This window comes from Cavia porcellus, unplaced genomic scaffold (genome assembly GCF_034190915.1).
Source record: "Cavia porcellus strain 051 isolate PalLab524CR breed Dunkin Hartley unplaced genomic scaffold, mCavPor4.1 scaffold_17, whole genome shotgun sequence".
Lineage (NCBI taxonomy): Eukaryota > Metazoa > Chordata > Mammalia > Rodentia > Caviidae > Cavia > Cavia porcellus.
The window spans coordinates 50432575-50458332 of record NW_026947500.1 but is presented as its reverse complement, the minus strand read 5'-3'; the positions used below and the strand labels follow the sequence as shown (position 1 = coordinate 50458332).

General features: G+C 44.9%; 1 protein-coding gene across 1 annotated transcript in view; it reads right to left on the bottom strand.

The window, feature by feature from the left end:
* LOC100717898 (fatty acid desaturase 2-like protein FADS2B) overlaps positions 1–18080 on the bottom strand; it is a 32522-nt gene extending 14442 nt beyond the window's left edge. Inside the window, exons 1-4 of the mRNA XM_003464331.2 lie at positions 17507–18080; positions 7605–7715; positions 4510–4707; positions 3185–3286 (exon numbers count right to left, since the gene is read on the bottom strand). Coding sequence (XP_003464379.1) covers positions 3185–3286; positions 4510–4707; positions 7605–7715; positions 17507–17827 — 732 coding nt within the window. The 5' untranslated portion in view covers positions 17828–18080. The remainder of the gene's footprint in view (positions 1–3184; positions 3287–4509; positions 4708–7604; positions 7716–17506) is intronic.
* Positions 18081–25758: the final 7678 nt, after the last annotated feature.

The window sequence follows — 25758 nt, the reverse complement described above, 5'->3', positions numbered from 1 at the left end:
AGGCTACCGAGATGGCAGGAAGCCACAGACTCCCCGCTGCCTGTCCTCTGCCACCAAATGTTTCAAAGAGGCCTTAATCTCAGATACTCTGCTCCATTATCCTGATAGCACCACTTAATTTGTATTGTTTTCAAAATTTCAAAATTGGAGGACAGGGATGGCAGTTGAAAAATATGCCACAGGGAATTTATTTTGAGTTTAGTTCAAGTATCTCTTAGTTGAGGCTAAGGACTGCAACAGTTTTGAATTTTGAGCATCTTTGGATTTTAAAATATTTGCATAACAAAATGAGATATCATGGAGTTAAACCCTGAGTCTAAATATGGAATTGATTTATGTTTCATGTGCACCCTATCCACACAGCGGAAGTTAATTTTATGTATTTTAAATAATTCTTTTACATGAAACAAAGTCTCACAGTGTGGAATTTTCCACTTGTGGATTTGTATTGATTCTCAAAACCTGGAGGATTTTGGAACAATCAGGATTTTGGATTTTCAAAAGTCCAAAATGTTTTGTTTCAGCCAGGCTTTTTCATCATACCTGCACTGCAACGACTAGAATTTACTTATTAGCTAGCGACTGAAAATCTCAAAGATGCTCACTCACTAGTATCTGTGCCTTTCCTGGGGGAGGGGAAGGTTGGTACTAAGTCAGGGTTTGAAATTTTATGTTGTGCTGCCTGTGAAAGTCTCCATGCTGTGGCTTCTGTCTTTGTCAGCCCCTCCTGCCCTGCTCCCTCCCTGCCACAGGTGATTTTCTCCTCTGCACACAGCCCAAGCCCATATTCCTTTTGCTCTTGAGTCATGGACTCCAACTGCTAAATGTCAGAGGACTCCGGCTTTGCTTTCAGAGCCATCTCACACTTTCTCATTTTGTTAAGAAGTCACGCAGTTATTTAGACTGATTTCAGCTAGAGCAAAACTGTTTCTGGGCACTCTAGAGAGATAAGAGTCCTGTTGAGATTTAGGCTCAGGGGAAACAAAGCGCTGAGGTGGGGCTCACTGGAAATATGCCACACACTGGTGCCAGATGGACAGCCAGCGACATGTAGGGCGGATGACTCCTTCCTTGTGACTCCTCAGCACAGGAGACAGCCTCTGCTTTCCCTGTGGAATACTCCAGAGCCCAGAACCCTCTCATCTGTCCAGCATGGGTGGGCAGAGAGGTGGGCAAGTGTGTCCACATGGAAGGTTTGATTAGGAGGAACTTGTCACATGAAGTTCCAGTTTGTTATTATTCAACCGTTTTGAGGGGCAGAACTATCTCCAACAGGAATCTAGAGCCACTGCTGTGCCATTTAATCTAATTTCACCTCTGTCTGCTCAATGGAAAAGACGACAGCAAGAGTAGGTGACTGATTATGTCTCCCAAGTCAGCGATGCTGCGATTTATGGTCTGATACCATCTCCTTAAGACCAGCACAGTTGAACAATTTTCCTAATGATTCTTGACCCTCTTTTTAATGAGGGAAAGGCTGTGCACAATATTCAGTGTGGCTGACAACTGCTAAGTGTTTCCAGGCACCGTGTGACACACGGCGCGTAGAGTTGCTTACAGGTACCCTTAGCACCAAACCTCACAGGCAGCAGCCGCAGCTCATCAACCTGCATCAGACAGCTGAAGAAGCTGGAGTTCAAACACTCGGAGGAGCCTGCTCAAAGTGGCCCAGCTGGTGAGTGGCTGGGTTCCCACAGAAGGCAGCTGTGTCTTCAGAGCTGCAGACTCAGCCCTGGCTGCGGTTAGCTTTGCCCTCCAGCTTTGTTTCTCACAGGCTGACGCCCAGATTTCACCAGAGAGGGACTGAATGAGAACATCGGAGATGGAGCTGGGGTTTGGTGTTTGTTTGAACATTTCAGGTGCTCCCAGTCATAGCTGGAATGGAGCCTAAACTGTTCGATGCGGAGCTGTGGGCTCTCTGCTCAGCAGTTTGCAGGCAGCAGCCTCAGTAGTTAACCCCTTTAAAGATCCATTGCTGCTGAAACAGAGGCATGCTGTGCCGCCCTCCCTGTGAAATCTCACGAGCCTGAAGGTATGTTCCCAAAGTGGCACTTAGCAGGCTCTGGGCTAATGGCAGGTCCAGGCCATCCTCCCTGTCTGTCATTTGTCACCTGTGGTTTTGGCTGACCTAGCTGCTATCCAGGCTCCTGCCGTCTTTTCGCCCTCTCATTAGGGAGCCACTTCTGAGCTGGTCTAGACTTGGGAACCAAATAACCAGTTATTCTCTGTGTCTGTTCTTAGTAATAGACAGGCCCTCTGCATTAAGGAAGAAGGAAGGAACTCTGAGACAGTACAGTGCCATCTGTGAACCTTGAACGGAAGGATTTGCTTAAGTGCCCAATCATGCATCTTAGAATACCATAGAAAGGTAGACACTTTGCTGGATTCCCACTGTCACTGATGATAACACTGACAGGCAGCAGTAAAGCACAGTTTGCCTAAGACCACACAGGAACCAGGCCTCAAAGCTGTTCTTGACACCCTGTACCTCACCTGGCTCATTCCTTCCTCCACCCAGACATGCAATCAGCACACGCTGCATGAGGGGCTAGCACCTGCCAGGAACCCTTCTGGGAGCTACACAGATGGTTGCCTGCCTCTCAGGGCTCACGAGAAGAGGTTCGGACCAGCTGCCACCATCGTTACCTGCTTCTTCCAGAAGTCTGGGGCTTGAGGCTGCCTCTTACTTAGATGCCTCTGGCCTCCCGTGACTGTTGCGTCTCCTGATTTTTATCTGTTCTCCTGCATCTGTTCCTTTATTTCTTTGGCCTTATCATTCCAAACCTAATTTTGCTAACTGGACTTCCCAGCCAGAAAGCACATCTCTCTCCAATGTTCCCACTTGGGATTTTATAGTGCACCTCTTCATGCTTAAAATAAGACACATTTTTTCACATGAGGTGGTACCTTAGGGAACCGGGGGTACCAGGAATTTCACAGATAGTCTATCAGAGCAATGAAAAATGGAAGGGCTTTTAAATAAGAATAAACATTTTCCTCATTAAAATTTAAAATTCTGATTCACTGAATACTTTGTGATATCCTTTGACATATTGGGACACACACTCCCCATCCTTACGGCGTTTGCATTTATCTGTGGGGTGCTGTACACATGGTTTACTGATTGGACACCCCTGCCTCAGTAAGTGATGATTAACGTGTCCCCGTCCCTGAACTCCCGTACCTTCATGTGGCACATGACAAACTTCTGCATCAGATGGTTCCACTTGGGCTTCTTAAACATGGAAAGGTGTCCTATGTCATGCTGCAAAAATCCAGACTGAGCCTAGGAGAGACAAAGGTGCTGAGAAATAGTAAGTCAGGGAAACACTCCCTAGCTCTCCGACGGATCTGAGCCAGAAGGAGAGCTCCCCAAGGCGTGTCCCATCCCTCCTGTCTCCCTCCCTCTGGACAGGTGGCTCTCCCAACCCGCAATGTGCTCCTGGCCTCTGCCTAAATCTTCCAGTGTGAACTGCAAATCCACAGACTTTGGAGTCAGGCAGCTTTAGCGTCTCCAGCAATTCTAACTGCACAATTCTGACGAATGCTCAGCAGCCCAAACCCTGAGTTACTTACTTGATTGATGCGGGGAATAGCACTGACTCCTCGGGCTGTCATGCAGTTTACAGTGCAAGGTGCACAACCCATGCTGAGCATCAAATGCATGGTTTTTTTTCCCCCTTTCCAATTTATAAAAGTTGCCTCCCAAAGAATAAAGCAAATTGGTTTGTCAAGAAAAAAAAAAACATAAAAACTCTGGAATGTAGAAACATATTTGTTTGAATTCTCTACAAAACCTTCCCCAGTTGTTGTGATGAGAACGAAATGTCCCTTTCTGTTCCAACAACAGTATATGCTTTTCCAGCCTGTCACAGTTGCCCTTTTCTGCCTCACAGGGTGCTCAGCTGAGTGACGGTCTCTCTTTCTGGGCGGCTCCCCGGGTGCATGTGAAGCTCCCTCAGATCCATCGTGCAGCCTTGTGCTTGTAGGCAGCTGCATTGAGACCCCTACTGCATCCAGTAAGGATCCTTCCAGTGCCCTGCTAAGTGTCAGTTACCATCTGTCATTTACAAAGGGACACGTGTGTTTCTATTCTCCTGTACTGAGATGCAGCCTTCCCTGTCCTTGAAGAACTTACAATTTAATTCCTCAGTAAATCTTGGAAGGTTAAAAAAAATGGATAGTATGCAGCTGAGGACAGAGTGTTACTTCATGAAATTGCAGGAATAAACCAGGGTAAAGGGAAGCAACTGCCATTAGTGAAACCCTGCAGCCATGTCAGGCACAGTGCTAGGTATAGTAAGTGTAGTCTTCTTCAGAATAATTCCATATTCACGGGTATCTTTAATTCAGAGATGAAAGACCTAGAGCTCAGATAAGGGCTGCTGATAAGGGCCTGGCCATGTCTATTCCCAGGCATCCTGCTGCTGCTAACTCCTATCTAAAGAGAGAAGAAACATCACCCAGCCTTTCCCTGGGGCCATAACCTGGTTTAGGGTAGTTGTTTACCTGAGCAACTGTGAGAAGAAAAGAAACCAAGATGGTAACAGTCCAGCCATTGCCAAAGTGATACAAGAGGAGCCAGGCCAGGACTTCTAAAATCAAGATCTGCGCGAGGTGGAGGAAGAAGAACTGCAGGCGGCCGTCAAACATGTTCATAGCCTCCAGTGTCCTGCGAAGCTCTTGAAAGTCTTCTACCAGCTGTGGCTGCAAAGGAAACAGTGCCGGGCAGGTAGGAGACAGGGGACATGGTGAAGCCAGTAATAAAATTTAATCAATATCATTTCATGAGCACAAGCAGATTTAACTGTCCAGAATTTAAAACAAAAACAACTAAGAAAACAAACGAAGTCTTTGAAAAAATGTGGTGATTGTTTCGTTTTGTTGAGAAAGATGAGTAGGTAGTTGTGAACTCTTCTCTAACTGCTCAAAAGCTCTCACAGGAGCAGTGCTTTTGTGGGGAGAAGGATGATTTGAGAGATGCCTAAGCTCAACAGCTGCCTTTCAGATCATCAGTATGATCCTGGCACACAGGCTGAGCTCTGGTTATGCAGGCGTGGGGGGCTTCGTGGTCTAAAAGGATCTGTGTCATCATAGTCACTGGTACACCATGCGTTGCTGGCCCTTCACTATTGAACGTGTCCAGGGGACCATGTCAGAGACAGGAGAGCAGAAAGCAACATAGTCCCCTTTGAATAGCTCTAAGGATCGGCTTCATTGAGAGCTTCTCAGTGGACTGCAAAAAACGAACACAGCTGGCATTAACACTGATCAGGCTGTGAAAAAAACAAAACAATCCAAACAAAATAAAACATGAGGGTTGAACAGCTGGAAGAAAAGAGAAAAACTGGAAATAAAAAGTTATGAAAGAAACACTAGGAGCCAAATTTCACAATTAATGCAATTTCAAAAGAAGCCACTGGTCACCAAGAGTTTGAATTGGCTGCTTTCTCCAGTCCTGGTTGACCTGGGAATTCTGGTGGCCAGAGGTGATTTAAATAGCTGTGTGATGTTAATCAGTCATCTCTGGAGTTGCTCTCAGCCTGGTGATTTTTTCCAACCCACTGAATGCACAGGAGTGAAAGATCACTGGGGTCCAGCAGGGAGACTGGCTTGAATAATCGGTGGGGCAGTGACGGATGCCAGACTGATGCCCACGCCTCCTCACACCGCTTCACACTCACACCCTAGTTTCCCTGGACAGTACCCTGAATTTTCTAGGCATGAAAGAAAACTAGCTGTAGATGTTTATCCTTGGAGACTGACACTGTGTTAAGTAACAGTGTTCACACAGTGCTCCAGCTTTAGTAGGAGTTTCCTGCAGAATGCGTTTAGAAAAATTGATTGACCTTTGCAGCAGTTTTTCTTTAGCCTATGGCCACCTTCCCCCAAATGACGGGGACATAGCTGTAGGCTTTAAATTACTACCATCACCAATAATTTCATGATAATGTATAAATTTTATTGAGCACTTAGTATGTTCTAAATACTCAAAATGATTTTATTGCTTGTTTCTTTCTTATCACCCTCTCAGTAACTCTTACAGATTTGTGCTATTGTTGCTCTTTCCATGGAGAGAAACTGAGGCACAGAGAGGTGAAGGAACTGGTCTACACTGTGCAGTATTAGTGCTGAAAGGCTGCAGGACGATTTCTGGTCATCCACTCTTGGGATTCAGGTTCCTAGACAGAGAAATGTGCCCATCCACAGCTGCATGGGCGACCCCAGGGCTACAGAGCAAGCAAGCATGTTAGCCTTAGACCTGGACAGAGTTGCTCTGTGTCTCCAGGTTAGTCCTGCTCCTTCCACTGCCTCGGGGAATCCGACTCCTCAATTCTACAGGGTGAAGAAAGTCCTTGCTCTATTTCACAGTGATATGTGGGTTAGCACTTTGTACAAATTGCTTCAGAGAAGCTAAGAAGTAGACAAACACAAGTTCTTATAAAAGTAAATCGTAAAAATGGGATTGTTCACCATGTAGTAAAAGCGCTTTAAGGTTTATATACAACAAGCCGAGGGAATTTTCGGTCTGACTGAGACCCTGTCCTGGGGAAGGCAGCATTTCATGCAGTCACAGAGTAAAGGAAGATTGTCACCCGTCCTCAGGAACACTGAAGAACTTGGGGGCAGAGAGAGGTAATAGAGAACTGCGATTCTTTGGAAACCAGCTCTGGTTTACCAGAGCTTCAGAGAGTAATTTATTCTCCAGGGATGATAGCGTCTCCAAGTTTAAGAAGAATCCTAGTTAGGATATAATTACATTTTTCACTCTGCAAAGATTCATGGGTTTCCTTTTGTGCATCTCATACTGGCCTGCAAGGAAAGCAAGACAGACGTGTCCCCCGCTCTCATGAAGCTTAGTTATGGGGAACGTAGGGATTGGTGACAAACATGTAATTGCTGGAAATCACTGAAAAAAATTGTTTGCATGCTGCCCGGCATGGAGTGGGAGTTCAGAGATGTAGATTTCCTGTGGGACCTGGTACCAGAAATTCCAGGCCTTTGTTTCACAGAGACTCCTGAAGATCTAAAAATGGCACTCAAAGGTGCAGAATCCACTCATTTACAGAGACGTAGGTCCCTGGGCCCAGGGTTTCACTTGCCACAGTTTCAGTTACCCTCAGTTAATTGTGGTCCAAAAATACTAAATAGAAAATTTTCAGAAAGAATCATCGGATCAGCTGGGAATTGGGGACCGTGCTGGGTAAGGTAAGGATTTCTCCCCCCACCATCTCATTTTGCCCTGCCCAGGGCAGGAATCATCCTTGTGTCCATGCATCCCTGCTCTGCACACTGCTCTGCTGTTATTCCAGAACTGAAACTATGGAAACAAAACTGTGGATAAATGAGAACTATACTAAGTGACTGGACTCTACCACAGTGCAGCATCACATTGTTCGCATGTAGGCTTCAGTGCTGCCCACCATTCCACCTGTCTACCGAGAGTCTTGGAATACACTGCTTGCAAGGAGAAGCGAAGTCCTGTACTCTTCTGTAGCTCACACAAGTAAGACGGTGGTTGTGTCCATAAAAAGTGATAAGCTTGTCCCTCACTGTGCCTTGTGTCCAGGCTTCCACACGCTGGGGCCTGAGACCTCACTTACATTTTTGTTTCTCTCCTGGCTGGGCTCTCCCGGGGCGAGCTCTCCAATGAGCAGAGGCTTCAGGTACAGCTTCACAACGTCCAGATTCGGGTGCATGGCTCTGAATACATCCTGTTGATGAGAGCACTCTGTTAGAAGTTCAGGGGAGACAGATTACGCACAGATGGGCTTTCATACCTCTTCCTGCACTCACCCGGGGAGCCAGCACAGCCTCTCCTACAGAGGACTTGCTGAGTGCAGGTGGATGCTTCTAATTCCCAATGTTCTGTCTCTCTAGACTTGACCAATGCAACCAGGCTACGTGAGACACTGACATCACTGTTTAACTTACTGAGCATCGAAAGAGGTATTTGTTTTGGTTTAGTGGCCAGCATGGTTTTGTTTGGCAGCTGCTTACACCCCCTAAAGTATGCAGCCACCAAGACTGGCTATGCAAATCACATTTTCCTTTGAGTTTTTGGCCAAAGTTCAGAAGAATTAGACCTCATGAATTAGTTATTTCCAGAGGAAGCTGGATAACTTTGGTGACAATGGCTGAAGAAAATATATGAGGAATCATGGGAGGGCAGTATCAGAGGCCTGGGTTTTGTACTACACCCTTGGCTAAGCTTGTCCCTAAAGAATTCTCATCACGCTGTCAAGATGCCACTGTCAAGCAGCTGTGTCATACAGCTATGAGACGTGGTGGGCTTCATGTATCTGGTTATGGTTACTTCCCTCTTCAGTATTTACACAGGTTTTGGGAAGATGTCTCTACAAGAGAGACATTCTGGGCTTCTGTTATTATGACCTTGGGGTGGGAGTGGTTAAAAATGAAGAGATGCAGTTGCAATCTGAGTACATGGAAGCTTCCAAAGTGTTCTGGAGCTGTAACACCACTCAGCCCAGATTCAGAAAGCAGACCTGGAAGCCAGTGTTCCTGTCACGAGAAGATTAAACGGGGCTCAGGATTACTAGTCTATTTATAGAGCTATTGTGAGGATTAAATGAATTAATTACAGTGATGATCGTCATAGTTGTTGTAATATAAAATTTACAAAAAATACTTATTTTCTGTGTTTCTTATTTATCTGCATACCTCTCATGATGAGGGCTGCCTATCTATTTTCTCTTTCACACAGCAATTCAGAGATTTTCTTCCTACTTTCTAATGTCTGATGCAGGGTGACCACTGGATTATACAAGGGAATATAGTGAAATCTACACTGTCGCATCCTGAGCAACTTTGGATATATCCAAGAACTCTATATGAGTCTTGGTGGAAGGTGCTTATTTAGTGAACAAGGGAGCCAGAGAGCCTTGTCGCAACCCTGGACTTACTTCACCTGAGGGTTTGGAGATGCCATGGTATAAAAAGAGCTTTAATCTGCTATAAACTCTCTGGATTTACTGACCATTCTGTTCCTGCACACTGCTTCCCACACCTGTGGGAAGTTAAGGCCACAGAAGTGCCAAAGATGTTTTCTATACATAGATCCTAAATCTTAGTTCCCCTTAACAGGAAAAGAATGATTCAGTGAATAGAAAAGAGATCACTGTGTCTCACGATGACCTGTACTAGAGGTGTCACGCTGTGCTTGCTTTTTCAGAGCAGTTTAGGGTAGAAAATATCCTGATGCATCAAGGACAGGGTGCAGAGCACTGTGCTCTAGTGGAATTTCACCCCCAAGCGTGCTGGTAATAACAGCCTTCCAAGATCATGGCTTTTGTTCCACCCCAGGAACATTCACAGGTCAGTGCTGCGACCAAAGATGCTGAAGAGCTATAGAGTCCCCCAAAACAGTGTGGAAATTCGTCATTGCATTAATAGAACATAATAATAAGGGAGTTTAGTGAGCCTTATATAGTCAAGATTTTCTAGTAGAACCCAGAAAGCGAGTTGTGAAATCCCTTTTTGAAAGTCCACAAAACAGGTTCTGTTACCAACATTCTTGAGCAAGTACATTCTTGTTGGGAGAAAGGGGTGGTAAAAACAAAGAGAAGAGGGAAAAGCCAGCATTTACAGAGCAGATCCTACGTGCCAGGCTCTCTGTGGGCCAACTCCTAGCTATTGCCTGAATTCTGCAAGGTTCCATCACTTCATTGTACAGCTATCAAGTCTTAGAGGGAAGACACGTTTTGCTTCAAAATGCCACAGTCAGTAGTGCAGCCAGGATTTGAACTCAGGGCTATGAGATTCTAAAGTCACATGAAGGAAACTGGAAGTCCACTGTAACTTTGGCATGTTTTCTTGTTCTGAAAGGCATGATGGTAGGTTGTTTGGAGATGAAGCTAAAACCAGTATGTTCTGGGAAGATGGTTACAGTGTCTCCCACCTTAGGTTTAAATCATGGGAAGTGCTTCACCTCTGGCTCTGATCTCTCAACATCTTTTCCCCCAGCCTCCTGCATGGGAACTTCATCATTCAGTACACATTTGCTGCCTCTTTACGGATCCAAACCTCTCCATGGGCAGCTCCGTTTGCCTTGACTGTGTTTTTCCACTTTCTGCACATAAAAGTCTGCCCTGATCCTCAAGACCATGCTGAGTGCAGCCTCCTCCTAACTCACTGAGGAAAGCTGTTCATGATTGGCACCTGGTCCCCAGGACGCTTCATTGCCAGAGTTTTAAAAATCATGCTGTCATGACCTTGTCTTTTTAGAGGGCTGAGAGCTAGTGAAGACTCAGACTGTGTTGAAGAGCTAGTGAAGACTCAGACTGGCTGTCACAGTGTTTGGACTATGGCCTGCCTGGGAAGTGAGGACAAGTGGCAGGGAGCATGCAGAGCCAGAAAGTTTTCGACAGGAGCTGGGTGACCCCAGCGCTCAATCAGAAGGTGCGTGCATAAGTGCCGTTGTCTTTCTCCATCTCCAGCATCTCTGTGCTCTTTGCTACTTTGGCAGCTCCCATGTTCATGCATCAGCCCTGGACTCCCTTCGAAATCATCCTGCTCGTGCCTTAATTTATCCATAAAGGTGTCTTAGAGTTCATCTAGAAGCTGATTTTTTCCACAATAGCAATCAACACGGGAAAGAGGTGATGATTATGTTGATTTCCCCAATGCCTTGGAAATGTTGCTCTTTTTGTGGTTATTTAGTGGGAGATAAAGTGATGGGCCTCACTGCTGGATGGTAGAATCCCCACTGAGAGGTAAGCATGAGAAGCCAGAGGGCCTGGGAAAGGTCCCGCTTTTGTAACTTAAGTGCTGTAGACAGGTCGAGCACTGCAGAGACAGCCAGGAGGACAAGAGTGGCTGGGCTTCTGGCAGACATTCTGTGGGGAAACCCTGTGCCTTCAGGGCCACAAGCACCCCAGAATGGACCAGTTCAAATTCACAGCAAGGCCATTTCTACTTCTTTCTCCAAGAAGTGTCATTTTAGATGCCATGTTTGGGTTGGGTCTTTCAGTTTGGAGGGTCTGATTTATCAACTTTCTGGATATTAGTCTTTTGTCAGAGGAACAGATAGAAAAACACTATTACCACTCCATGGGTTGACTTTTCACTCTATTGATGATTTCTTCTGCTGTGCAAAAGCTTTTCAACAGGATGGGATCCCTGTTGTTGATTCCCTGTGATATCCCCGTGCAGCTGGAGGTTTGTTTGTAGTCTTTGTCTATGTCTTGAAGAATTCTATATGTCCTCTCTTACAAGAGATTTAGTGCTTCTGTTTTATATATCATTTTTTTTTTTGTCTTTTTCCTTTTTATCGGTACCGGGGATCGAACTCACGACTGCCTGCTTGCAAGGCAGGTGCTTATCCCGCTGAGCTAAACCTCCAGCCCCAGTGCTTCTGTTTTAATATTTAGATTGTCTAAGATTTAGATCTCCTTTCTCCTGCAGGAATAGCACATGCTTGCTTTGTGCTGCAGGGCATTATGCTGAGATCTTTCATTACTGTGAAGTTTCCCTTGGATGAAACACCGTGATCTGTTAGCTGAGCCCCAGTCCCTCCCTTCCTGCTTCCTCCAGGCCTCCCCTACTTACCCTCCTAGTCTTATCTTATCATGGATTTCACCACCTGGTTGATCGCTGGACCCCGAACTGGGCTTCCTTCTTCATGGCCACCTGCTTGTCCTGATGTCATTCTTCACTGGGTTCCCAAGCTTCCCTTTAAAGAAGCAGTCCTCTTCATGACCCATTGCTGTCTGTTGGAACTCAAAATCGTGCTCTCTCTTCTGTATCGGGGATGGGAGGCTGCCATGTCTCAGGGGTAAAAGGCACACTCCTCAGCTCAGCACCGCAGGTCTTTTCTCCTCCTTCCTAGCTTCTTCTTTCCCTGCCGTCTCCATTCACCTTCTCATCATGCGACCTTAGCCCCCATTCACAGAGCACGTATTTCTGAACCATACTGTGCAAAGCTAAGGAAGTAGCCAGGCCTAGATGCCTGCGCTGTTTGGACGCTGGCTGATGACTTGAGTCTCATCTAACACCCTCTCTAGCCTCCTCTGAGGTCTCCTGTCTCAGCCTCCCCTGTTTCCTCCTCTTTGGGACTTGCACCCAGCTCTGTCTCTGCTGTGCAGGTCTTTCCCAGACAGCTGAAACACTCTCTGTCTCATTTTTCCTAAGCTTCTGTCACTCTGGACAGTCATGAGAAAGTGCTCATGCTTCTCTGTGTCCCCCCAGGAGTAAAGAGCAGAGGTGAAGAGCAGCCCACAGGCATGAGGGACAGCAAACCTCCCCTTCCTCCTGAGCACATGCCTTTGTGCATCCATCCTGCAGCCGTGCTTACACTTCTCTGGAAACCTGGAGCTCACTCTTACCTTAAGGAGCCTATGATGAGCTCTGTGTACACAGACACAGTGTGCAGTCACAAAGTGCTCTGTCCCATGCTGAGGCTGGGAGAAGCCACCAAGACATCAACTAGCCAGCTTTTCTGGTAAGCCGTGCAAGCCGCATGGGTTCCAGGGAGAGAGAAGTCAGATAGCAGCCCCCAGGAGCCTCCCAGCCCATGGGCTGAGAATCAGGTTGCGTGGCCTCTCCCCAGTAACCAGCTGCTTCAGAGCACAGGCTGAGTTGATAACAACTAAGGTTCATAAAGCAACTAAATGGTTGTAACGTTTGGTTGATTTTTCAGGCCTGGAGCCAGCAGTCTGAGCATCTCTTGGTAGGATAACAGTATGTATATGGCAAATATGGGGATTTCCTTCTATCTTGTCTTTGATGGCCAATACTGTTCACACTGTTTTACTTTATTTGATATTCTCTTTTGATTGGTTTTATTTTTGGTTGGATGTTGCTACACCTGTTTGAATGGACAGCTATTGTGAAGATAATAAGATGTACCATGGTAGCTACTGTTGTTTTTCTAGTATCCTGCTTTGAAGTTCTGTACCAATTTTGCTGCATTGTTTTGATTGGTTTTGTCTGTTTTGTTAGATTTTACTATCTTTAAAGTAAAAAAAAAATTAAAATGCTTGTCATCTTTATTTTCACGATTGCAAAGTAGGTGTGTTAATCTTTAAAATCCATTCTTTTTGTTGGACCATGCAGGCTTTCTGACTTTTCATGGGTGAGCTCATACCAGTGAAGAGACCTGGCGCCAGACTAGTTATTAGCAGTATAACATTAGTTTATAAGTATGCAGCTTTAAGTAACCAGGAAACTCAGATATCCAGTAACATGACAACACATAACAAAAAGAATTACATATGTGTTTTTGTTTTATAGATTCTTTTTTCTCCCACCCCTCTCCCTTTTTCCATCCTTCCTTCCTTCCTTCCTTCCTTCCTTCCTTCCCTCCTTCCTTCCTTCCACTCTTCCATCCTTCCTTCTTTTTTTTCCTTCCTTCCTTGAAATGAACTCAAGGCCTTTGCACTAAACTACCACCACAGCCCTTTTAATTTCATTGTTATATTTTATTTTTGAACTCAGGAACGTTCCACTGAACTATATACCCAGCTCTTTCTCTCTCTCTTCATTTTTATTTTTTGAGACAGGCTTTCACCAAGTTATTAAACTTCTCAGGCTGGGCTTGAACTTGTGATCCTTCTGGTTCAGTCACCCAGGGGGTGAATTACAAGCATGTACCAGTATGCACAGTTTAGATTTATTTTTCTTAGTAAGTTCCCTGAAGAGCACTAAACTGTATCCCAGAAAAATGGAATAATAATGAAAAATAAGAACTACCACTGCCCGAGGATTTAATCAGTACCACACACTGTAATGAGTGCACTATTTTATTCCCAATAACTTTGAGAACGGAACTAAGGTGAAGGTATTGCTGCACTCATTTTCTAGAGTAAAACTCCTCTGAGAATCCAAGAGCAAGATTCTATAGGACCTTCCCAGTACACGTAGAGCCCAGACACAAATGATAACTGTCTGTGCCCAGCCCCTGTGCTTTTAACCATTACATTGGGCCCCTACCTAACAAAGGCTTTGGAACAACTGACTGCATGAAGGAGTGGACTAAGGACGCACGGGGAGACCACTTGGTCACCATTCACCTTGTATGAGGTCCACTGCAGCCGTGGCCCAGTGCTGGCCCCGAGACTGTACTTTGATCCCCACATTCTAGTCTGTGCACAACCTGGAAACATCTCTTGAAACCAAGAGCAAGCACTTGACCTCAGGTCCTCTGACTTGATGTTCTGCCTTATGCCACCCTAGAGATTCCGGCATCTGCATCACAGACCTTTTCCCAAGTGAATGACACCACATATCATGGAGACAGAAAGCTGATGGTGAGCAAACAGGGAGTGATGGTGCTTCTGGTGATGTGAGCCAGAGCCAGCTACCATCTAAGGAACTTTGCCCACACCTGCTGTGATGCCAGGACTGTTCAGGCATTCTGTCCAGTTACCATCTACAGGCACACATGGGTGCGCTTCCTACTCTGCAGACCAGGGCACTGAGGCTGAGAACGTGCCTGTAACGTGTTGCAATTTACATAAGTGAGCCCAAGTTCAGGCTCCTCTTTCTCCGACTATTCCCGGAGTGCGCTAGCGGTCAGGACTCTCCTGGTGCTCATCTTGCTCCTCTTGACTCATCTCTTTCTTTTTTTTTTTCCTTATTTTTTTGAGACAGGGTCTCACTATGTGGTTCAGGCTGGGCTTGAGCTCACTTTGTAACCCAGACTAGCCTCAAACATGCAATAAGTCTCCTGCCTCAGCCTCCCAAGTACTGGTGTTAACTTATCTCTTCTTAGCAAATCTTTTCAATGAACTTTTTTAGTCTTACTTTCATACTTGACTTACCAAGGTTATGATTTTCCTACTGGATATACACGAATCCTAGATAGAATGGCTATATATCCTAAGGTTCTGATAGTTTCTGTTATGGATTAAATACTGGTTGTCAATTTAACACCAGCTGAATTAAAAATAGCGAATTAAAATAGCAATTAAAAATAGCATGGTGCTGAGTGTAGATGGTCCACCTGAGGAAAGTTGCCAGCATAGAAGGAGACACAGAGAGGAAGAGAGCGTGGCGTTGTGGGTTCTCCTAAGTGTTGTTATTTGAAGCGGTTGGTTCTCCTGGAAGAGCCTGTCATGCTGGTTTCCCTAGTATGAATTTGGCCATTCTTTTTGGAGGAGCCTGGGACCTTGTTGCTGAGAATGGATGTGCTTCACTTTAGGGGAGCTCTGGTCCTTACTTTGAGCATCACTTCCTGGCTCTGGAGGGGAAGATGTATGCCTTTCATTCTCCAGGAAAAGCTTGTCATACTGGCTTCTTGATACATACTTGATTGTTCTTATTGTCACAGGAGCTCTGGACCTCATCGTCACTGAGGGTGGCTCTGGTACTTTATAGGGCAGCCCTGGTCCTTGTTTTGAGCATTGCTTCTTGGCTCCACTGCAGAACCCTCAACCCTAAGGGCACAGCTCCTTCACCCCACTGGCGTAGACTTTCTAGCTTCCACCAGGGACCTTTGGGCCTTCCCAGTGCAGATGCATGAAACAGACCTGCATGAGTCATTGTCCTGGGGTCCAGGCCTCCAGCTGGATTCATGGGAGCATTGTCGTGGGCTCTAGGTCTTCAGCTAGAATCATGCAGAACATTACTGTGGGATCCAGGACCTTGGCTGGATTTTCTAGGTCTTTAGAGTTATACACAGATTTCCTGCACTGTCTTGTAATTTACTCTTGGTGACCATCATAAAATAATACAAATTTTGTGTTCTTTATGTAATTGTTCTCCTTGCAACTGCTGCCTATAACAGTTTCATTGGTATTAACCAATTCTTCCTCCTTGGCTACAGCTGGACACATATACATAGTCTTTCCTTGACTTCTTGGGAATAAAAGTTATTGGAAATTTAAATATTTACCATCTAGGCTGCTTCAAAGGGAGTGAGGCTGTCAGTTATCTTCATCATGGCATAAGGCCCACATCCCTTCCAATGCACTCTTTGACTTAGAGAACCCTTGTCCATGTATTGTCTGAGTTGTGGGAATTAGCAGAAAGACTGAATGGGAGTCTGTAGTCTTTTCTCCATTTTGTATTTGTCACTTACTTTCCTGTGTTTCCTACAGAAATATTCCACACCTTGCTCTTTCTTCCCTGTGGAGCCTGGGCTCCTGCACAGTGTGTATCTTCCTGACACACGCGATGCTCTCTCCCTTGGCTTCTGGCTCAGGCTCATTTTCCTAAGGAAATGTTTGGCTTTGCTATTTTTAACTCAGATTTGACAGAAGGAGTGAGAGTGTGACAAGACATTTTCAGAAAGACTTCATTGGAGCGCAGAATCAAGACCAGAAGATGGCATGAAAACAGATCTGAGGCAGAGGAGAAGCATAACAAATTGGGGAAAAACTGAGAATCAGGGGAGAAGATGGTGATGGGGTCAAAAAAATCTGTATTTTAAAAACTTGTCTATTATCTGTGAATTCTTTAATTACTAGCACGTACCATTTGCAGACTGGTGTTTAGCAAAAGGACCTCTCTGCTCTTACGCCTCAAAACCAGTGGCTAGAGCTCTATGTCAATTTATAAAATCAACAAATGCAAGAAATATTTTTTAAAGCCCAGGCTTAAATTTCTGGGGTGCGGTATAGCAGTTTCCTGCCTTTGAGTTAGTCATTTAATCCCCTAACCTTCTGTATTTTCATCCCTAGAATATGGAAAACAAAATTCCCAGGTAGGAGACAACGAATACTTTAGAATATTTAGAATACCCTGATGGAATATTTTAAAAGGGCTCTAAAATGCACTTAAGTGTGTGAAAGTCCACCTTATTAATAGTAAATGGAAACTGTGTTTTTGAGGAATCTGTAGGTATAGGGGTTTGTGACAAAACCAACCTGATTCTCAAGTTTGGCACTAGCGATAGCCAGCTAGGTGACACATTATCTATCATCTCTGTAATCAGCATTCCCATCTGTGTTGCAGGAGTAACTTTTACTTCTTCGTGGGAAGAGTTAAATGAGTTGGTGCATTTAAACGCCTCCCTAAAAGTGGCTACATCATGACTGTCATGAAGGAGAGATCAGAAGCTCTCGGCCAAACGGAAAAGTCATGGTCATTGTCACTTTCCATCATCTTTAACAACACGTGGATGGCCCCTGGTGAACTGCTTTCTTTCTCTGAGACACTCTGATGATAAAAGTCTTGGAATTTTTTTGCTTGGGTTGCAGAGTTTTCCCCTCTGGATTTTATTCAACTGCCGTCAACTTTCCTCTTATCAGATAGAGACCCCACTGCACGCCAAACCAAAACAAATCCCAGAAGATACAAAAACAGGGTCACAGTCAGCATGTGGGTGCATCCAAAACTGGGTGCAAGTCAGAGCTAGATCTGGAAGCCTCAGTTGCTTCCCGAGTCTTGCTAGATAGGAATCCTGAAAACTTGGTTTGGGAGGAGATGAGTGATCGTGGAACCTGAAAATGTACTTAAGAGCTTTTGGGAAGATAGCCAAGATCTCGGTCACCCTGCACCAGAGAAGAGAGAGAGTAGGTGTGGGAGGGGGGGAGAGGATCCTTACCGTGGCATCTTCCCCAGCGTAGTGGTTGAGAACTCGAGGCCCTCCTGGATGCCTGTGGGCCCACTCGGTGACATCATAGACCTTGCGGCTGATCACCAGCCACTGGTCGCCGTCCTGGTTGTGTTTCTGGATCTCCTGCCAGGTGTAGGTGTTGAGACATCCCCTGGGTGCATTGCTTTTGCCATTCGCCTCCTGCTTTGGGGAGCCCTTGGCATTCCCATTTGCTCTCGGCTTTCCGTTGGCCTGGGACATCTCACTGGGGCAGGACTCCCTCCTTCCTCCAACACACCCATTTACCCCAGGCTTCTCCTCAAGCGTCATGGTCACTGGGTCGTTGGGGTGAGCTGTGTTGGTTTCTGAGCTGTCTAATCTTCTGACTAGACCCTGAAAAGGAGGCCTCAGTTCCCTTGCTTTCCACCACAGCAGGACACATGCAGTGGGAAACTTCTGAGTCCCAGCTACCCCTCCTGGAACCTGCTACCCTTGTCCTTCATGGGTCTGTGCCACCCTCGGAGAGGCTAGACCACGTCTGTCCCTTCCCTTCTTCCCTCTCTGCCTCTGAGCAGCATCCTCCTTCATGGTTAAATGTCCCCGAGTAAGGAGCTGGGGCCAATCATGCTGGGGCTGGGTGTCAGGGCCTGCCCCAAGGTAGGAGGGACCCGCCCTGTGCAGGTGGCTCAGGTTTGCTTGCCCTGGGATATGGCTGGGAGTGGAAACCTTCAGATTTGTCAATTCCATGGATGAGCAAAAACTTTCAAAACCTCCATGGTGAAAGGTATGCTTGCTGGATTGGCAAATGTCATGTTGGCAGCTGTCCTCACTAAGATATTTTAAATACTTTCAAACTTTGTTTAGAAATAAAGATTTGTTTTACAAAAAAGCCAGAAACCAAGGAAGAAAAAAAAAATAAGCAAAAATGAAACCAAAATAAAAAATAATCAACATAAAGCACTCAGACTTTCTTTTCATTTGTTTGTCCTTCTAAATCCATCAGGACACCTGAAGGTGAGAGTAGCTGACATTTACTCAACATATGAGGGCTCTCATGCCACATGCTTATCTCTTTAATCATCCCATCAATCTTTTGAGGGAGGTACTGTTAGTGCCCCATTTTCCAGGTATGAAAACAGGGTGGAAACCTCAAGTAACTGCCCTCGAGTCAGCTGGCACTGAAGAAAGCTTTTGCTGGCACCCTGATGCCAAGGTCTTCCCATCCTCTCCCAGACCTGGGGTGCAGGAGTTGATTGACAGTAATGGATATGGTGGTCTAAAGATGAGGCAGAAGAGGTTGCAGCATGGTGGTGGAGATGGCGAGCAAAGGTCTTAATTTAAAATTTTTTTTTTAAAAATGTAACATTGAATAATAATAAAAGCACATTTCTTGCAGAATGTATCTGAAATAAATTTTTAATAATTGAACCACAGATTGATACAAAATGGATGCATTCCTGTACCACTTATAAATGTTAAAAATCAGATGTGACTTAAATGTTCAGTGATAAGAAGGCAGCATTACATTAATTATAAATAGGTCGAGTATGATATAGACAATAAAAATAAGTTCTAGAATTTTTGATGACATAAACTCATGATTTCAGTATAACAAAGGAAGAATTAGTCAATAAATTATATTTGTTCAGTGATATTTGTTTAGTGCCAAATTGTTGGCATTTGTTCTTACTGGATTATATTATTTAAAATTATATCTTTTAAAAAATGTTTTGTACATTTCTCATGTCTTCTATAAATTAATATATGCTATTTATACAGCTTAGCAAAGTTTTTGTTTTTTGAAGGGAACTAACAAAGGAAAGATAAAGTGTGACAAGTCCATGGTCTATATCTCCCAGCTCAATAATTTGTTAGCTATATTACTTCATCTGGCTTATTTTGCCACCTTCACAAAGAATAATTAAGCAGAAAGGTCATTCAACGTAAGTGCAATAGTATGTACAAGAACTCTCTGTACTTTTGATGATTTCTGAATTGTGATTTCATAATTTTCACATTCATTTGCTACCCTCAGGTATCAGATTGGGACCTCTCCAGGCTTTCACTAGCTAAGAGGTTTGATAATGGCCCTACAGAGATTGCTGAGGGAAGGTAAGGGGTTCACCCAGGGAAGGGGCTGTTTAGGGGAAGGGTCTGGCTCTTCTGGTGAGTTTGAGAGGTCCTTGTGTCACATTACACCCATCTGATCCCATCCACTGGTGGGAAGGGTGTGGGGTGTGCGGTGGGGCAGGGATAGGCAGAGACCTTCACTTCCCTCAGGTCTTTGTTCCTGTTGATGGGCAGGGTATATGGAAGACTCACAAGCACTGATAACAGGGTTTTCTTAGAAAAAGCCCTTGATCCAGTGTGCCCCTTCAGCACTCCTTTTCAGAGTGGGCACAGGCGCACAGGCGGTGAGTTGGCTGTGTGCAGATCTTCCTGAAACACAGAGGATCGGTCTCAGACTCAGAATGCCGATTCCTTCTGGCTTCCTCACAATATTTCAACTCCTTCTTGGGGAAAATTAAGTCCATGCCTCATCTCAGATGCAATCCTCAGGATTACAAGGATCATGAAAAGATGTGTTTCACCCAGAGTTTCTTTAAAGGATAAAATTCTGAGCTTTTTAACCCCATGAGGAGCTTTCAGAAAAGCTAGGTAAAGGAAGCATCACTCAGTCATTGGCAGCTGTGTCTCTGGCCCTGCTCCCCATTTTTATAAACAACTCAGTCTTACGGCTTCATCACAAACCAGGCCATCTGAGGAGGGCTCACTTCTCTGTCATTTACGCAGGAGAAGCTAGGCTATATTCCTGGGCCAGACGAGAGTGACTCTCCGACTGTTGATAGCACAACTGTCAGCTGGGGACCAGCCAGACCCCGGCAGGTCTGCCACCCAGGATCTTCTTGCTCCTACTTTACGTACTAGATTGAAGGTTTTCTGGGAGTTTATCTCCTGATTGCAGTGCTGGAAGACCTCGAGATGAAGGATACATAGAATGTTCTTTTCTCTATATGGAAAACAGTTTAAAGGAAACACATCCCCCATCGCTGTGTATTCAGTATCTTAGCAGAGAGCTAGATGGGGGATTCAGAATCAAGAACTGGCATTTCTGCTGCCATAAACTTGCAAAAGTGACTTAATCCTCCTGTGTCTCATTTTAAAAATATGGGTGAAGCTAGAAACACTAACACTCTAAAGATTTTCTCTCAACACAAACAAATACGTTACCTTATTTACAGTGCTTAAGATACTACCTTCAAGTTCTCTGTATGTGTTATGTGTTGGCACTATTCATTTAAACCTCATTTTAACTGACTCGGTAATCACACATATTTATGGGAAGTAGAAGGTTATTTTAATACATGTGTAAATGTGTGATGCTCAGGCTGGGTAACTGACAACGTTCATTCTCTGTACTTCTTCTTTTGTCTTGAGCGCCTTCAATATTCTTTCTGCTGGCTGGGTTAAAATATACAATTAATTGTTGGCAACTGTGTTTTTTCCTACTGTGCGACAGAACATTAGAAACTATTCTTCCATTCCAACTGCATTCTGGCACCATCCTCACCTCACCCTCCCTTTCCACCATTCAACTCTTGATCTCTGTGAGATCCGCTCTTTTGGCTTCTGTTTCTCAGTGAGAACTTGCAGTGTTTCCCTTTCTTTGTCGTGTGTGTTTGACTAGCAAGGTGTCCTTTGGCTCGTCTGTGCAGCCTCAAACAGCACATATAACACCATCAGTTCTTTCAATGGCTGAATCACACGGTCGCTGTGTATTTATATAGATTGTCTTTGTCCACACCTGGATTGGCTCCATTTCTGGTCTTTTGGCAGTGTTGCTGCAATGAGCACAGGAGTACAGGTGTCCTTTGGACACAGATTTTATTTCCTTCCATGCGTACACAGTGATCAGATCTCCGCTGTCCACAGCGGCCACCAGCATTGTAGGCCGACCCTCTTCCTCCAACGCCTCACCAGAGTGTACCTCTGAGCCACCAACTATGGACCAAGCAGTACCAGGTCTCAGCTACAGAGCTTTTACGACAATCTGGTTTTCCTAAAGCAAGCAGCAAGACAGACAGGTCCAGTGACAGGAAAATGGGGCAAACATGTCTCAGTGAATGAAGCAGAGAAAAATTATTCAGTAGGAACCACAGACATTAGAGGCAGATTGGTTTTTTTCCCTCCCATTAACAAGGCTTAGTTTTCGGCACCTCAGTGGAATCACTTTTGCTCTCTCTTTTCCAGGTTCCCTGTCTGCTAAGGGACTGGTTTCCAGCTCTGCAGTGTCATGAACCAACCCTGAAGGTCATACTTACTCCCAGTCTCATAGCACGCACTCAAACCAGTGCATTGCTCCTTTGGGTTAAAATCAAAGTCATTATTTGAAATCGTGTACTAAAGCAAGCTCAGACGCTAGGCATTGCTGCTTTTAGGTCTTCAAGGTCAAACTCTAACCAGTGAAGAAAGATCTTTAGGAGTAAGAATGCTCTGGCCATGGTGTCTGCAGGACTCTTCCAGCCTCTATTCTGAAAAGCATACTGCCTTCCTATGGCATGCATGTTCCTGAATCTTCATTTGCTTTTCTGTCAGTGGTCTGGGAACCTATTTCTTCTACCTCTAATGGGTTATTGTGAGGGAAAAGTGATGGAAATGTGGTTTTAACGTAGAAATCTATTCTTGTGATGATGATTCTGATTTTATCATGAGTGCAAGATTCCCCAGGTTCCCCACAGGAGCTATTTTAACTGCTTAGCCTGTGTCGCAAAGAGAGAATTATCATTCTTTTAACATACAGCACCATGGAGAAAATTGGCCCAAGTATAAAGGGAATTCAAATTTGGTGTTGACTCACTGCCTACCTGCCTGCCTGTTTATAAAGTGCTGGGAGCTCCTGAGATCTGCCATCATCTACGTGTGCATGCAAGGGTAGCTGTGCAACTGGCCAATCTGCTTTCCAGAGACCTTCTTCTAACACAGGGCACACCCTGGCTCTGTGTGTGTGAGCCACTGTACAAACTGCACACCCATATCCTCCAGGGCAATTGCTCTGAAGCACTATTTAAATTTGTTTGAAAAGCACTACAATTGGTAGCTGCTGGTTTCTGAGGTTGAAAGAGCCTCATTGTCTGAGGCAGACATTCTGGAAGGTCTGCTTTAGCTGGTGCCCTGCCGGCCTGTGTGGGGCAGGATTAGAATAAGGCATTGAGGCCTGGTTTTCTGACACACTCAACACTACCCTTTCCTCTTGCAGGCTCCCCTGCTGTCTGATCTTGCCGGAAGGATGGAGGGATGAAGGTCTCTTCCCCCAGATGTCAAGACTGGCCTGAATCAGTCCAAGAAGAGACAAGAGGGCCAGAAGAGGCTGGATCCAGACATCTGGAGGCCAGGGGACTTTGCCATGTTGTTCCGTTGTTTGTGAAGTCTGACCTGAAGATTCAGCCTTTGGCAAATGTTAATTAAGTGAGTGGATGTAGGAATCAGTGACCAGGAAGAGGGGACCTAATTTCAGGTTCAGGAGAGAACTTCAGTTTTTGTATCAAACATACAATTTAGAGAAAGAAAAGAAAAACAGAGAGACGTTAGTCAAAGATTTGCCTTTCATCTCTCCTGTTTACATATGTCACTTTACTCAGTTTTCACAAGTGTGTTGCTAGAAGTGTTAGTACTATTTCTTCTAGAGGACAGAGCAGATTCAAAGATATGGTGCCAGGGGTCAGGTAGCTGAAAAGCGGTGAATATGGGAGTAGCTTTGCAACCTTTTCTTCCCAAAGTCCCTTTATAATGCAGAAAAACAAATGCATATCCTAGGAGACCAAGGACCATAAAATTGGACGCGGTGAGCTGCTGCTTTGGTGAAATCTAGGCAGATACTCATTGCGATGAGAGGAATCCACCATGCTGATTCATATGGCGTGAGAGTAGGGAAATATTTAAGTTTTTTTCAAAATACATATTAAAGTCTACTTATTGGCTGTTTAGAAATTTAGCCCTTTTTAAAACCTTGTTTTCAGCAGGGTTAAGATAGTGTGCACTGTATACTTAAATCATATCAAAATCCTTTCCCAGTCACAGAAAGTGCAGACGGCACAGTGAACACTGGTGAAAAGCATCCTGTGAGGGAGGACTCAGCACTATCACTGTGGACTGAGGTGCACTGGGTGGGCTCAGGGGCTGATGCCTGGCATTGGGGAAGATTATGGATTCAGCAGTCAGGGTGCAAGAGGGTGAGGGCCGCAACACGGTGGCTGAAGTCTGTTGCCCAAGACTAATATCGCTCAGGCCTGGGCCATAAACCATCCTTCCCTCAGGATGACAACACCCAGTGTTCAATCCCAGCTGTGTCCTTGCCCGGGGCCACCCCATGTCTTGACAGAGTGAGTGCCTGGCACTTACAGCAAACTGGGTCTCCTCCAGGAGGTCCGTAGGGACTTTGGAGGCGTCTCTGGGTACAGACAGTTTCTTCTACTCCCAGTCCACCCTGACTGCATTGAGTGAGTGAACAACTTACTTCAGCCCGGTCTGAGAGCTGGGCCATAACAACGGGCCCAGTTTCTAGGATGTGAGTCCTTTTTTTTTTTTTTTTTTTTTCCTGTTTATAGCCCCACGTTTGGCATTTTTACATAAGGTAAAGAAAACAGGCAAACAAATATAGGAGTAGAAAGAGCCACTGGGTTTTTTCACCTTGCCCCACAAAGGAAAGCTGGTGACAGCAAAGGGTGAAGGAGTATCCTATGTCACATGGCAGACGAGTGGGAAATAGAGATATTCAGAACCTTCCTATAAAGAGAAAAGAAGTGTGCATTTAGTCAAATGGCTCAACCACTGAATGAACAATGAACACAAACTGCTAAAAATGGTTTTGTACTGCAGAGTGACCCACAGGAATCAGGTGTCCTGCACAGAACGAAGACAAAGCACTTTCTGTCTTTCCTCCCTGGGGCCTGGGCTTCTGAACCCACACAAGGGCCAGGGATGGGTGAGAAATGCCTGATTTGTGGCATTCTCACCAGTGTTTGGGGCCTGGTTCTGGATCTCACAGCATTAGAAAAACAGAGGTTTTACAGTGAGGTCCCAGGGCAAAGTGGAGCTGTTGGGGAATTTAGAAGCTAGTGGAGTGGGGGCAGTGAAGGGAGCTGGAAGGGGCTGGGCTAAGAAAGTACAGAGGTGTTTTAAAGAGCTTCTGATCCAGTGCCCTGCAAGGCTGAGGCAGGGAATCATAAACTTAAGCCCAGCATGGGCAATTTAGGGACTTAGGGAGACACTGTCTCAATATTTTTTGAAAAATGTTGGCAATGAGGTTCAGTATGAAGGCCCTGGGTTCAATTGCCTGCTCAAGGAAACATTTATTGCTGTTGACTTCAAATAACTAAAAAAAACAAACAAACAAACCAAAAAAACAAGCTATGTTGACAATTGTTAATTGTATATTCCTTTGTTTATTTGTTTATGCTTTAAGGCTGAGCCATATGCTTAATTTATGCTTTCTTTCCCTTGAAAAAAACTCTCATTATTTTTGGGTTATACTTGTATAGCAATGTGATGCACAGTGCAATGACAGAATTTAAATGTGCAGGTTGCTGGGTTTTGACATCTGAACACACCACGGAAGCCATCGGCTCCATTCAGACAGTGAATATTCACTTGCTTTCATTGTCCCTTGTGTCTGCATTCTAATTGATCTCCTCAGTGGCCCTGGTCCATTCCCTGGGCTTTTGGTTACTCTTCTACAATCTTATCTTGGGAACCAGACTTTTTTGATCTGTCTTTCAGTCACCATATTTGTTTGAAACTCATCAATGTTGCAATGGGGACATGAAGAAAAGGCCTGTTCTTTGAATGCTGCAGTGAAACATATTTTTTAAAATTTACAACCTAAAAAAAAATGTGTGGAAGGTAAATCAGTTTAGAAAACTGCAGGCCACGGGATTTGCCAGGGAATTTCCATGGAAGACATTGTAGGAAGAAGAGAAATGTAAAAGAGAGTATCAAAGAGGAAAGCTCATCAGATGTGATTTTCATACTCATTTATTTTTCTGGCAAGATGATTTTCAGTGGGGCACACTTTATTAAAAACTTTAAGACATCTTTCACTGCTGGGCTAATTTATAACCCATTAACCTGGTAATAAAACTTTCAGCTCACAGGGAAGCAGGTCTTGCTTTAAAACCAAAATAGTCTCCTTTCCTACTCCGGGGATTATTCCTGCTTCTCAGAGCTCTGAGGCCCAGCTCCTGATACAGGGGAAATGGAACTCC